General features: G+C 39.8%; 1 protein-coding gene across 11 annotated transcripts in view; it reads left to right on the top strand.

The window, feature by feature from the left end:
• Positions 1-13770, top strand: part of C2H10orf71 (chromosome 2 C10orf71 homolog) — a 48489-nt gene extending 34719 nt beyond the window's left edge. For 7 of the 11 annotated variants that reach the window (XM_043988318.1, XM_043988317.1, XM_043988308.1 and 4 more), the window contains 2 exons: positions 1903-1980; positions 4369-13770. In XM_043988318.1, coding sequence (XP_043844253.1) covers positions 4507-8940 — 4434 coding nt within the window. In that variant the 5' untranslated portion in view covers positions 1903-1980; positions 4369-4506 and the 3' untranslated portion in view covers positions 8941-13770. Of the gene's footprint in view, positions 1-1902; positions 2013-4368 lie in introns of all 11 variants that reach the window. The other 4 variants (XM_043988313.1, XM_043988314.1, XM_043988315.1 and 1 more) reach the window with 1 other exon arrangement.
• The last annotated feature ends 387 nt before the right edge of the window (positions 13771-14157 follow it).

Raw genomic sequence — 14157 nt, forward strand, 5'->3', positions numbered from 1 at the left:
TAGGTGAATAATACATAGTAGGTGCTTAATAAATGCTTCCTTATTGATTGAAAGACAATAAACGTATCTTCAGTAAATGAACTTCACTCAACTCTTATTTTAAAGATAGTGGAAAGACAGGCTTATCTTGGTGTTTTATATGTGTGTATATATGTATATATACATGTACATACACATACATATATATACACGTGCACATGTATATATACCTATATATGTGTTTTACATAGGTATGTGTGTGTATGTATGTGTGTGTATACATATACATACATATATATATATATATATATATATATATATATATATATATATATTCTCTCCAATGAAACCTATGATCATCTTACAATATACTTGTTGTGTGCCTCTCTTTATTGCAGAAAAATTGGGGTGGCAAAAATAATCCTTTGGCTAACTGTGTGATTAAAGGAATGGTATATAGTAGTGGGTTAATATTCGCACATCTCTGTGATTCTCTGCAGAAACATGTTCCACAAATGTAGGCTATTAGAATTTTTCATAGGGGGCAGCTAGGTGGCTCAGTGGATGAAGTACCAGCCCTGGATTCAGGAGGACCTGAGTTCAAATCTAGCCTCAAACCCTTGACACTTATTAGCTGTGTGATCCTGGGCAAGTCACTTAACCCCCATTGCCCTGCAAAAAATAAAATAAAGTAAAAACACATTTAAAAAAAAAAGAATTATTCATATTGTCAATAAACCAACTTAAGCTAGATTCTTACCCAGTAACTTCCATCCACAAAAAGACTTGGACATCCATTCGTTCCCTTGACAGTTTATGTTTAAAATTTCCATAGTGGGTTTATTTTAATTAGTTTACACTTCATTCGGAACACTTCTGAAGGTCTCTTGGGCAGTTTTTTGGTTCCTTTACTGTCAGAGTGGTTACTAGATTCTTCTGCCAACAATAAATTAAATACTGTGCTATTGCTTTGTAAGTGGACTCAGGTTTGGCTGCACTGACTTTCCCTAACTTTAACTGGAAAAGAAGCTTCATTGTTTATGCACATGGGAAAATGGCCTTGGGTCAGATTTTGTTCACTAAAATAATTGGAGATTGTTTTGATTTAATTTGACACTGTTCTCATTAAGAATTCAAAATGCTTCAAACTGTCTCCTGAATCATTATTGTACGGTGAATAAATGAAGAAAGTCAGGATTCACAAAACTTCAGAGTTGGAAGGGACCTGAGAGGTCCAATTCCCAAATAAGAATCCTCTCTACCACTTCCCCAACATATCCACTCTTTTCCTAATGGTGTCTTTTTAGTGAGGGGAAATCTTCTACTCCCAAAGTATCCCATTCCACTTTGGTATAGTTCTTATATGTTAAGATTTTTCTCCTTATGTCACAATTAAATCTGCTCCTTGGCAATCTACCCATTGCTCCTATTTCTGTTCTTAAAGGCCAATCTAAACAAGAAGTCAGTGTGGCACAGTGGAACATACCTTGACTGTCAAAGAACCTGGGTTCAAATTCCACCTTTGATGTTTACTATTTGTGCAACCTTGGACAAGTCACTTGACCTCTATGGGCCTTGGTCTCCTCTTTTTTAAGACAAAGGGGTTGGGCTAAACAGCCTCTTTTCTTCCTTCTGCTCTATGTCTAAGATTTCTCTTCCATATGACTTGAAGACAACAATCATACCTCTTTCTCTCCTTATTCTCTCCATCTACTCACAGTATTCTTTTCTCCAAGTTAAGCCTCTTTTAGTCTTTCAATGGATTCTCAGTGTGGAAAAGACATTTGTTTGGGCTCTGACTTTGATAGGGATTTGGCAAAACTCAATGAAGATAAAAAATGTTGAAGGTCAAATACATGATAGAAAAAAATATCCTCCTGGTCAGTTGAATTCCATTGAATTTTTTTTTTTTACTCTTTATAGATGGACAGCAATGAAACTAAATACAAGTTCTCCAAGAAATTCTAAACACTCAGAAGGCCAGATAAAATTACATGAAAGGTATGCACCTACAGAATTCACACCCATAACAGGTAAAGTTCCTGAGGACACTTTGATAATGGTTTTTCTATAGTCTGCAATTATTCTGAATAGGATGCTTAGTATTTGGCTATTCTATACTGTTTTATTACAAAGGGAGGTAAGGGAGTCACTTTCATGACATAACAATTTACAGCCCACACTAGATCCTCTAAGTAAGTGGAATGAAGAACTGAGAAAATTAATGAATAACTCAAGAAAGTGGGAGAGAGGAGGGAAAACTGTTTTCTCTCTTTTTTCCCTTGAAATACTTGCATAGGGGCAGCTAGGTGATACAGTGGATAGAGCACCAGCCCTGGAGTCAGTAGGACCTGAGTTCAAATCCGGCCTCAGACACTTGACACTTACTAGCTGTGTGACCTTGGGCAAGTCACTTAACCCAATTGCCTCACCAAAAAAAAAAAGAAAGAAAGAAAGAAATGCTTGGGTAACTGATTCAGTTCTTCATGACACTTTTACCACTTTAGAATTGTTAAATAGGCCTAACAGGCATTTCATTAAGGAGTTTAAATTTACAGCAGAATTCTAATGTTAGGCTCTCCAAGTAATGCTGTTTTCAACAGGTTAAAATAGTACTTTGAGTTGGAGGAAATTGTGCCTTATTTAGTTAAGTTATTGGCAATATTGACATTACTGACAAATATCCCTAGCACCGAGAATTACTTAACTTGTCCAGTATGGATAGGTGGGACAAAGGTGGCCCAGAATGGAGCCTAGATGGGGCTAGGTATTTATCTCATGACCCAGATGATCAAGTATCTTGAAACTGAGAGTTACAGAGTAGGAACCAAAGAGAAATGGTTCCACCATTGGAGAAAAGAAGCCATGAAGTAGGAACAAGAAGATGGTATACACTTCAACCATCCTGATGCCTAGTCCCCAGTCAGCATTCCTAATATCTGCATAATGGACCTTGGGCCAAATAAATGTCAATAAGTGAGAATAGAATCATAACATATTCAAATAGAATCATAGACCAGCATGGTCAAGCTGGAAGGGATAACCTTAAGGACCACCTAGTCCAGCTCCTCCATTCCACAGATGAGTAAACTAAGACCCAAAAAGATTAAATGACATTCAAGGTCACATAACTAGGAAATTATGAAATTTACCTATTAAAACACCTTCTAGAATTTAAAGCATTCTTTGCCATTGTTATTTTCATTATCAATAGAGTTGGAATGGTAATCTAGGTCTTTTATCTCCTTGCCCAATGCTCCTTTTCCTTGCATCTTGTGTCTCTTATCAGATCAAACCCATGGTGTCAGTGGAGAGAATGCAGAACATTGGAGTCAGGAAGACTGGTTTTGAATCCCATGTCAGACACTTACTAACTGTGTGATCCTGGGCAGGTCACTTAAGCTCTCTCTACCTTGGTTTCTTTATCACAGATATTAACTCTGAGGTGTCTTTCAACTCAATCTAAGACCATCTAAACATATTTCTGGCCCCATCAAAACTCTAATAATGTCCCTCAAAACCAAACAATGAATAAGGAACATATTCTCTTACCCCTCACCCTGTTATCATACCTGTTATTATTTATTATTATCTTTTATGATATTACATATTATTATACTTGTTATTACTATATTATTTATTATATCTTTTGTTTTTAGGAATTCAAAGCACCCCACCAAATTTAAGTTATTCCAAACTCCAGATGAGACAACCTATAGGAAAATCATTCCTAAAATGAACAGTGACAACATACTTCCGTCAAAATTCTGTTCTCCAGCCTAGGAGGTTGATGCTTGCTAGCCTAGATAAGGTTGGATGTGAGGAAAACAGGTTGTGCTAAGCTTGGAGTCAGAAGAGACCTATATTTGAATACAACCTCTTAATACTGATATGATTATTGGCACAGTCACTTAATAATAACCAATGTTCATTTAGGATTCTAAAATTTGTAAAGCACTTTAAATATATCAAATTCTTTCAGGTTCACAACAATATCATGAAATAAATACTTTAGGTATTATTATCACCATTTTTCAAATGGAGAAACTGGATTTCATTGAAATTAAGTGTTCACACTACAAGTAAGTGTCAGAGGTAGAATCTGAACTCAGGTCTTCTCAACTCCCTAACACAGAACTCTATCCATTATTTCACATTCCTTCTCCAACTTAACCTCTCTGATCCTTCTCTCCCTAACATATAAAAATAAGATAATGGTGTCTAAATTACAGGGTCATTGTTGGGATCAAATGAGGTAAGGGTTACAAGGCTCTTTGCAAACCTTAAAGTGCTTGTATAAATGTCAACTGTCATACATAGTCTCTATAGGCTTGTGATTTTCTTGCTGATTTATTTTATATTAATACCTCTGCTAATTCTTTTTTACAGAGAAAAAAAGGTCCCATTTTGTGGTTGCATTGGGTGAACTAAATGAGCACATTTTGGAGGAAGATCATCTAAAAAAAATCATTGAGCAGAAATCGACTTTACAGGGAGAAAGAATTTAATTTTGTGAATCACCTCTTCATGCCTGTCCAGACAATGCAAGGGAGTAAGAAATACACAGATGGACTCAGTGACTCTTCAAGCATCGGGAGTGTCTTGGATGATGCAGATAGAGAAGTCAGCAGTCTCACAGACCGGGCCTTTAGAAGTTTGTGCATTTCAGAGGACACATCCTTCAATGACTCTAATCTTGTCATTTCACCAGATTTTGCCCAGCAGTGTTTTGGTAGTTTTCAACAGGGAATAGGCAGTCATGCCATCAGGAAAAGCAATCTCTGCAACAGGATACAAGCACATGGAAGTGAGCACACAGGCTGGGCATCTACATTCCAACAGTTGCCCAAGTATGTCCAAGGAGAGGAAAGATGCCCCAAAAGCAACACACCACCACAAGTTAACACACGGAGAAAACTGGAGATCCCAGTTTCTGGTTTGAGGAGTAGCAAACCTCTTTCCAAAGTATCTTCTTTAATTAAATCTTTTGATAGGACAGAAAATTCAAGTTCTGACAGTGTGCCTCCCACCAGCAAACAGTCTGCTCTGAAAACCCCTCTAAAATGTGTACCCCTCCCAGGAGTTGGTGTGAATTTCTGCATGGATTCAGCCTTTTTAACTGTCAGGAAGGTCCCGGCCGAAGTTTCCAACACCTATCAAAATACCAGTTGGCCTGGTGGCAGGCAGGAGACACCAAATTCACCAAGTACTGATGACTTAACATCTAGTGCTGATGGTTTTCAATCAGCCCCTGTAGATGCTTCCAAGCCATTTGAATCAAATATCCACCTTCCACCAACAAAGACAGTGAAGGGTAAGACTGGAAAAACTAATGAACGGGCAAGCAAAGGGAATTTTCTTCATAGTGAAAACAGTGCTTTTGAGTCATGGAATGCACATCACAAGAAACTGCTTGAGAGGAAGGAATCTGGTGAACTGGTGCCAGAAATCAAAGCTCCCCTAAACTATGAGGAAAACCCACCACCACTAAGAGAGCTCCATCCAAGCAGACATGAAACATCACCCAGCCACACCAGAGTACCCATGAACCCAGAAGAAAAAGCTCTGGCAGCAGGGGCTCCATCCACTTCTCTATCCCAATTGTCTAATGTTCAACCAACTTCAGAATCGCAAAGCTTTGCCTTCGAGGAGAAGGCCCCCAATTCAGAGTCCAAGGCTCAAGTAGAAACTTCACGAGCCCCATGGAGGAGATCAAAAATCAGCAAAGGAGGAAAAGAGAGAGCACATGAGCCTTCGAATGAAAAGAAGACCGATGAGAAAGGTCTGCCTTTGTATAAAAGGCCAGAGCCTACAGTAGAGTTTCTCGAAAATGATGTAATAGAAGAACAAGTGAACTCAAATGAATGCTACGACCCTCCTTTTAACATCAGTAAGCTTTTGACACCTGTCATACCCACAAAGCATGTCCTAGATTCATTAGAAAATCAGTCTGAGTTGGCAACACCCCCTCCCCCAGAAAAGTCAGTGGGATCAAATGAGAATGAGGGACTTAATGAATATCAGTCTCGAGACAGTTATAAGTCAAAAGTGCCTAGTCTGTTGTTCAACCTCAAGGATGTCCGAAAGCGAGTCAAGAGTACCTACAGTGCCTCCCCTCTCCTAAAAACCCATGATGAGAAAACAAAAGGTAGGGATCATGTCAAGCAAGAAAATATAAGCAATGGCACCTTTATATCTAATGGATCTGAAGAAATTCCCCCACACATGTCAACCAAGGACAAACTGAACCACCAACCCTATGTCAATACCAAGGAGAAAGACCATAAAGGAGAGGTGAATGGAGACTTCACAGATAATTACCTAACTCTTAGCTCACCTCAGACTATAGAAGAAGCCTCCTTCTATGTCAATGGGGAGGCTTCAGAACAGAATAATCTCAAGAATGAAGCCTTAGTTGTCAAAGATCCTAGGAACAGTGATATGGAACCTCAGCAGTATCAACACCAAGCAAACGAACACAATTTCAAGAAAAGTCGGCCTCCCCTCTCCTTGAAGCTTTGCAGTAGAGAATTACCAGATGGAAAAGTTGAAGAGAAACTGAGTATGCACCCCCTTGAAAATGGATTGCCAAGATCCATTTCCCAAGAGACTGACTACGAAAGAGATTCAGAATTGCAGCATGTAAATTTCAACCAGAAAATCTCACCAGGTCCACTTTCCCCAGAGGAAGAAGATGTGTTCTATAGTGACACCCAGTCTGATTTCATGCCAAACCTTAAAAGCAAGGCCAAAATAAGCACGAGTTCTTCAGACCAATCTTTTGCCTCCTTTGAGGATCAGCAGAGAACATGGTTTACAGAAAGTCAAAGGGAAGATAGAAGGGGTAGTGTGAGCCTAGAGGAAAGTCAGAAGAGTGAGAAGAAAGAAAAGGGTCTAAGAAAGGATGATTTGCAATACTATGCTTTAAGCAATGGCTTCACTAGTGTTGAAGACGGTAACAAGGAGGAGATGTCTCAGAGAGAGGGTGAAAGCATGTCTAGAGATACAGTGATGATTGAGTCAAAAGAAAAAGAAGCCAATTCCAAAGATGTTTGGTTAGGAGAAAATACTTCTCTTCCTGATACCAAAGATCCTCCAGTATCACCTTCCCCCAATTCAAACAAGCACATTATGTTTACAATCAAAGACAATACCTTCAAATCATCTCCAGTGATCAAGCCCATCATACTTCCCCTACTGAGGACTTCATCCTTAGAAAATGCTCATAACAATAGCCAGAGAGAAGTGGAGAGTCAATTGGCAGAACATAGAGAGAACACTCACCTCTACCAGCTGGAATCCCAAGATATACCAAATACCCCAAAAATTAGCCAGCTCCCTACATCAAGCAGTCAACCTGGTGCCTACAAGAAAACCTACAGGAGCGTGAGTGATAGTGGACAGATTTTTGGATCAGTAAAGATGGAAAATGTCCAGCCAACACCAGAAGCCAACCTTCTTGAAGATGACAGCAACTCCCCATTCTTCCCATTAATAAAAGATAGTGATGGTGTGAGGCCCCCTCAAAATTTATTAAAGAAAGTTGTGGGAAATGATCTTGAAAATGATTACAGGAATAAAGAGAAACCTCTCCCCTTCCGAGGCAGACCCAGCATCATTTTGCCAAATGAAGATTCTGAGGAACAACTACCAGCAAGCCAGTTAGGAGGGGCCCATTCAGAAGAGAAAACTCAATGTTCCAGAAACCCCTTGCTATCCACTCCCAGGGAAGGGTCATTGGTGAAAAATATAATCCCTAATGAGATGATGAACTCACCTATAGCCAGCTCCACAGTAGACAGCAGTGTTTATTCCCCTGTAGCCAGCACCATAATGGATCATGCATCACAGGGCCCTCTAGACTCAGGTATATCACAAGGAGATTTGTCAAACTCAGCTATAACAAGCCCCTTGTCCAGCATGTGTTCCAGCATAACCAGCCTAGGATCAGAGAGAAAAGCTGGTGCCAAAACAACAAGGGAAGATATTACACATGCTGTGGTACCAAGTATAGGAGGTAACCCCCAATTCGATTCATCTGCTGAAGAAACCATGGCTTTGTCTACACGGGATGCATTGTTGGAGGAGACTAGCAATTGGGCAGCTCCCTATGAGAGACCATGGTCCACCGTTCACATGGAAAAATCAATGAACAAACCCCCAGCTGTCCCACCAAAAACCGAAAAAGCCCTAAGACGAGCAAAGAAATTGGCAAACAAAAGGAAAAAGATGGACTTGCAGCAAGAAAAATTGTCTGAAATCCAGGAGGAAAGCCCTCAGGTGGAAGATGAAGATGTGATTTGGAAGAGACCTTTATCCCCTGTAGAGATTCCACAATCCAACTTCCCCCGTGTCCGTTCCCTTCCACCTCCTGTTCACAGGCACTCAGTGGCTACACTCTCTGAGCCCATTAGGAGGAGGCCTAGTGGTGCTCAGTCAGTAATCCCTATGTCCTCCTATCCTGCCACTCAGAAGAAAGTCCTCCAAGATCCTTATTCTGGAGAGTACTTTGTGTTTGACCTACCAGTCCAGGTGCGAATAAAGACATTCTATGACCCGGAAACGGGCAAGTATGTCAAAGTATCGATCCCTTCTTCTGAAAGGGGCTCCCCTGAAATCCCCTCTTCAGAAATTTTAAATTCTCCTTATGTGGTGTATCCTGGCCTCCACCCTCTACCAGTGACTTCTTTAACACCTCTGAGGTCCTCCTCACAGCTCTCAGCACCCACTTTTCTAAGGCAGGTGCCTCAAGCCAGGCAGTCAGCTGACCACTGGCTCCAGAGCTTCAGAGATGCCAAGCACCCACGTCCTCACTCATATGCTGGGCCTGTACGTAATCCTTCAAGACATCACCCAGAGGAAGGTCCACAGAATTTAGAAAAAGACATAAGTGAAGCTCAAAATTTGGACATTATTTCCACTGATGATTTAGAAGACTTTGCTTCAGAAGGGATCTCTTGAAAATTGAAGTTATTAGCAACCCTCTCCTCTTCTGTCATCCTCCCCTTCCCCCAAAAAAATTAAGCACACCCCTCTCCCAGAATAATGTTACATATATTCAGGTATCTCCTTAAAGACACTTATTTTAAAATGGCACCTATTACAAAATTTAACACTGGGTTGTTTAGTTTTTAAGAACAATCCAATTGAAGGATTCTGTCTTCTCCAAGTTGGATTACCCTCCCAACTCAAAAAATCTACTACTGTTTGGGTGAATGCAAAATGGCCAGTCTGTGAGAAGGGTAGTGATTGCATGAAAGAACCCCTCCCCATCACCACCTCTCCCCTCTTTCCCTTCTCCTCTCCCATCCACCCCCTCCCCCTGCTGCCACCCTCACTGCTGCTACTGCTGCTAATGCCACCAAACAGAGAAGATTCATCACCAAGAAATCTTCTCATTCAGGGTTGAAGTCGCCAAGGGGGAGATCTGATGCACCACTTGGAGAATGTCTGTTTACATATCCTCCCCCATTCTCTCCCCCTGCTAAAAAAAAACGAGGCAACTTCCAACTCTGCCCAGGGATGTTGTGTGGACACTCCCAAGTGGGTTGGTTGAGAGTATTCCTTAAATTGCAAACAGTCAGATATTTTTCACACTTCCTTCCCTCCCCGCCCCCCCCCCCCAAAAAAGACAAAAACAAAAAAATGAAACTTTGTGATTATTCTGCTGTGGTTTATAGTACAAAAAATAGTAAATGAGTCCTCTATCACAGCACCAATTCCATGTAGACAAAGAGCTCGCCCACTGGTTCCCAGTTCACGTCTACTCTCCTCACCATCTCAGCTGAATCCCAGGTATCTGGGAAACTCTCTACTAAAGACACAAACTGGAAGACAGTTTAAACATTTATTTGGGTAAAAAGAGGTATTGTTTATATAATGAAACATTCTTCTACAGGTCATCCTCTGAGTTTTAAAAAACAGATTTTTTTTAAATGGGGCAAAAAAAAAAAAAGTTGATAGATGTTACTCTTATTTTTGGCCTAGTGTCATTTATTGAGAAAAGTAATGGAATGAAGCTGCCAGCTGCAAGCTGCTGCTGTCCCTGCTGCTGTTTTAGGGCCATGGACAACCTGTTCTTCTGATACCCCTAATCACTTGATAACAACTCCCATTGGCCCTTGGCTCATGATATGAGTCTGCCACATACATATGGCCCCGTGAAAACCTCATGAGGTCGTACAGATAGAATTCCATGCTGTGCATGGTACAATGATCATTGAGCGGTTCAGCTTTGAAACATCTCAGGTCCACCTCCTAGCACAGGTCTGTTCATTTATTTCCCAAGCTTTGATTGAGGTCAGAACCACTGGACTGCTCGGCAAGGCATAACTGCTTTATTGAGACACCTGCTATTGACTGTACAGTGACTTCCCAGAAAACTTCCCTATTTTGCATGAGATTTAGTAGTAAATATCTGAATCAAAGCAGAGAGAGAGAGAGAGAGAGAGAGAGAGAGAGAGAGAGAGAGAGAGAGAGAGAGAGAGAGAGAGAGAGAGAAAGGGAGAGAGAAAGAGAGGAAGAGAGAGATTGTGGCTCAAACACCTGTATCTTTGAGGGCAGTTAGGATTTGTGAGTAAATATATACATGCATAAAAAAATGCTATGGATATGAAGAACCTTAGTCTGGCTTTCCTTTCTTCCAAGCATCGAAATGTGGATTAAACAAATGAACAAATTCCACCCAAACCATACTTTTTATTTAACTAAGTGTGACTCTGGCAGGCAACATTCTCCCAGAAGCTGCCTTCCTGTCTTTATGGAACTAAGATTTCTGAAACAAGGAGATGTTTTCAGCTATTTGGTAAATCCACCCATATGAAAATAGGAAATCCGCCCACATGAAAATAGGAAATAAGAAGAGACACAGATACAAGTAGACTAATGAACATCTATAGCTATATTCCTTAAGATCTCACAGATCTTATCAGAGAATCCTTTTCCCAGGTACTCTAGGTGACTTGAAGCTTTCCACAGCAACCCCCAGCATCAATTATGTTTCTAAACATTAGATCTAAAAACAGATTTTTTTAAAATGCATACACATACACAAACACTTTACAATATAGTTGCTACAATTAAGTTGCTTCATTGAAACTAGCTGCCTCAATCTCAGTTTGAATTTAAGTCTTGTGTGAAATTTTGGTTGTTACTTTTTTTCCTAAGCATAAACAGGCACACAAGAAGCTGCATTAAATGAGGAATGGTACCTAGATGATTTGGCAGACTTTTTTCCACAATTAAGAGCAATATCCAGAACTAAAGATACCATTTGAACCAAATTTCTTGTCTTTAAAAATATTTTTGTTTGTTTTCTGTGGGGCAATGGGGGTTAAGTGACTTGCCCAAGGTCATACAGCTAGTAAGTGTCAAGGATCTGAGGCTGGATTTGAACTCAGGTACTCCTGAATCCAAGGCCAGTGTTTTATCCACTGCGCCACCTAGCTGCCCTAAAAATATTTTTGAGACTAGTTCTTGCTATCTGGTCCAGGGTAGAAGTGTAGCAAATAGCCTCATCCCACTATTGATTGGTAGGCAAGCTCTGCTTTTAACCTAGACCAGTTGACCCCACCTTAAGCAGCCTTGTGCCCTCCTCCCCCATTCCCAGGGGTCCACCATATTGGCACCAGTCTGCTACAATATGAAGTAGCAATCTACATTGGTGGAAGAGCCTCCTACACTAATATGATCATATATCCTTGAAATATAGATATATGTATATGTGTTCATTCATACCCAAGGTGTTTGAAAAAAGACACAACAGTCTAGAACTTAAGTGCCTTTTCTCTTGAGCTAAAGTGATCCATTAGCCCTAGTCTCTCCCAGTGGGCATGGATTAAAGGGATAAGCCATGACATTAGATCAACCCCACTCCAATTTTTCATCCTTGCTCTAAAATGATGCCTGGCAGGAATATATCTAAGGTACAAAGTCTACCAGCCCAAACAAAGCGTGCTCTCCGAGTGCCCACATCATAATGCTGTTGCTTCCTTGATTCATAAATTAGTAAGTAAATGGTCATTCCTAAAGAACAACAGTGCAACAATTTGGAACAAATCAGTAAAACAGGAAATTGTTATTGAATTGGCTTCCATTGGGAGGCAGCACTGTGTGGTGGGAAGAGCACTTGGTTTGGATATAGAAGACCTACATCTAAATCCAATTATCTGTCACTCATCAGCTGCTCAGTCTTGAGTAATTGATTTCATCTCTTGGTGCATCTGTTTCCTCGTCTACAAAATGGAAGGAATGTCCTCCTGTAAGTTCTCCTACAAGCCCTAAAAGCCTGTGATCTCATTTAACTTATCATCATGACATAATTTTTTTATTATTATATTAAGTTGGTTTCTAATAGGTCTTGCATGTTTATAAAATAGTTAAAGAATCATAGATTTAGAGACAGAAAGGAATTTAAAGTCATCTAGCCCAGTTTCCTTCATTTGATGGATAAGGAAACTGAAGTCCAAAATGATTTTCTTAAATTATTATAGGCAATTAGCCAGGATTTGAACTGCCTCCCGGCTTCCTCAGAAGAAATGCCTGGCCCCTCCCAATAATATGTACACTACTCTTTTTGTCTGGAACAAAATTATAATTAGAGTCATCTCCATATTGAATGAGTTTGGAGGTAGTGGATTTTTCATCATTAAATATTTTCTTTTTCTTTTTTTTCGAGACAATTAGAGTTAAGTGACTTGCCCTGGGTCACACAGCTAGTAAGTATCTAAGGCTGGATTTGAAGTCGGGTCCTCCTGACTCCAGGGCCAGGGCTCTATCCACTGTACCACCTAGCTGCCTCATTTTCAAGTAAATGTGAGATGACTATTTGTCACATATGAAGTACAGGAGCTATTTACATCCAAGTTGGACAAGATGGCCTCTGAGAAGTTCTCTAACCAGAGGACTCTGAGAGTCTATGATATTTTTTTTTGTCCAGGAGAGTGGCTGAGTCTAAACTTAATCAATATCTTTACAGGCTAAAGAAATAGAGGATTATATAAATCACCTAAATGATTTTCATTTGGAGGGGGAAATAGTGGCCAGGGGCTGGGGGAGACAATAGCATGAATTATTCAGAAGGTATGCTTATATTCATCACTTTTACTGAATAGATGCTAAACTCTTCTTTTCACTACCCTCGTGCAGATATAGCAATACTCAGGTGTTTAATCAAGGATAACTCATTTTTATAGTTTCCCTTCCTTCTGGGAACCCTAAGTGATTATAAGGCAAAATGTCATTCCTCACATCTCAATAAGAGAGAAAAGACAGCTCTCCCATAAATGGCTCAAAGAGGTCATTGAGTAACAACTCAATGGAAGAGTTAAGAATAGAACCAAGGTCTCTTCACTCAAGGCCAATGGGTGACAACTTAATTGCTTTTGAAATAACCTTCATAGTTTGGTGCAAAAACTTCAAGCTAATAATTCTAGATTGGCTTTATATAGAGATACAGATGTATATACATTTGCATATATGTGTACATATATAAAACCTTTGTGTACACATATAAAACCAATGTGTGCATATTTACATCTGTATGTATATATGTATTTCCAATGATAACCTTCAAACATTAGGACCAAAGGAACTTGTGTTGTATTTTCATCCAAGAAAATAAAGCATTTGGTGTATTTGATCAGAAAAGTGAATATGGCTAAAATTCTTAACTGTGGGCTATTTTAGGGAAAAAAAAGTCATGTTGTACCATTTTAACAATTTTTAAATGTACAGGTCTTCTAAGGTGTTTTCTCTTGTATCAGTTTAATTAGTTTAAGATTTACAGATGATTTAAGGGTTTTCATAAAGTGACAGAAATTAAAGAACAGACCTAACCATCATGGTGATATCAGAGTTCCAGTGTATTTTCACAAATTTTCATTCTCATCAATCAATGATCACAAGAGTGCTTTGGAGGCAGGAGATTCCAGGCACCCGTGGTTTCTTCAACATGGCCGACTCACCATATGGGAACTCCCTTTGCAGAATCAGATCAACAACCTATCTATAAATTATAGCTGAGTCGCCCAGGAGCATTGAAAGATTAAGTGACATACCTATGGTCACAGATCTACTATTCTTGAGAGAAAAGGGAGAAAAGGATTGAAACCAGGTATTCTTGACTTCAAGGCCCACACCACTTATACTATACCATGCTATTACACACACACACACACA

The sequence above is a fragment of the Dromiciops gliroides genome, chromosome 2, assembly GCF_019393635.1.
Source record: "Dromiciops gliroides isolate mDroGli1 chromosome 2, mDroGli1.pri, whole genome shotgun sequence".
Taxonomy (NCBI): Eukaryota; Metazoa; Chordata; class Mammalia; order Microbiotheria; family Microbiotheriidae; genus Dromiciops; species Dromiciops gliroides.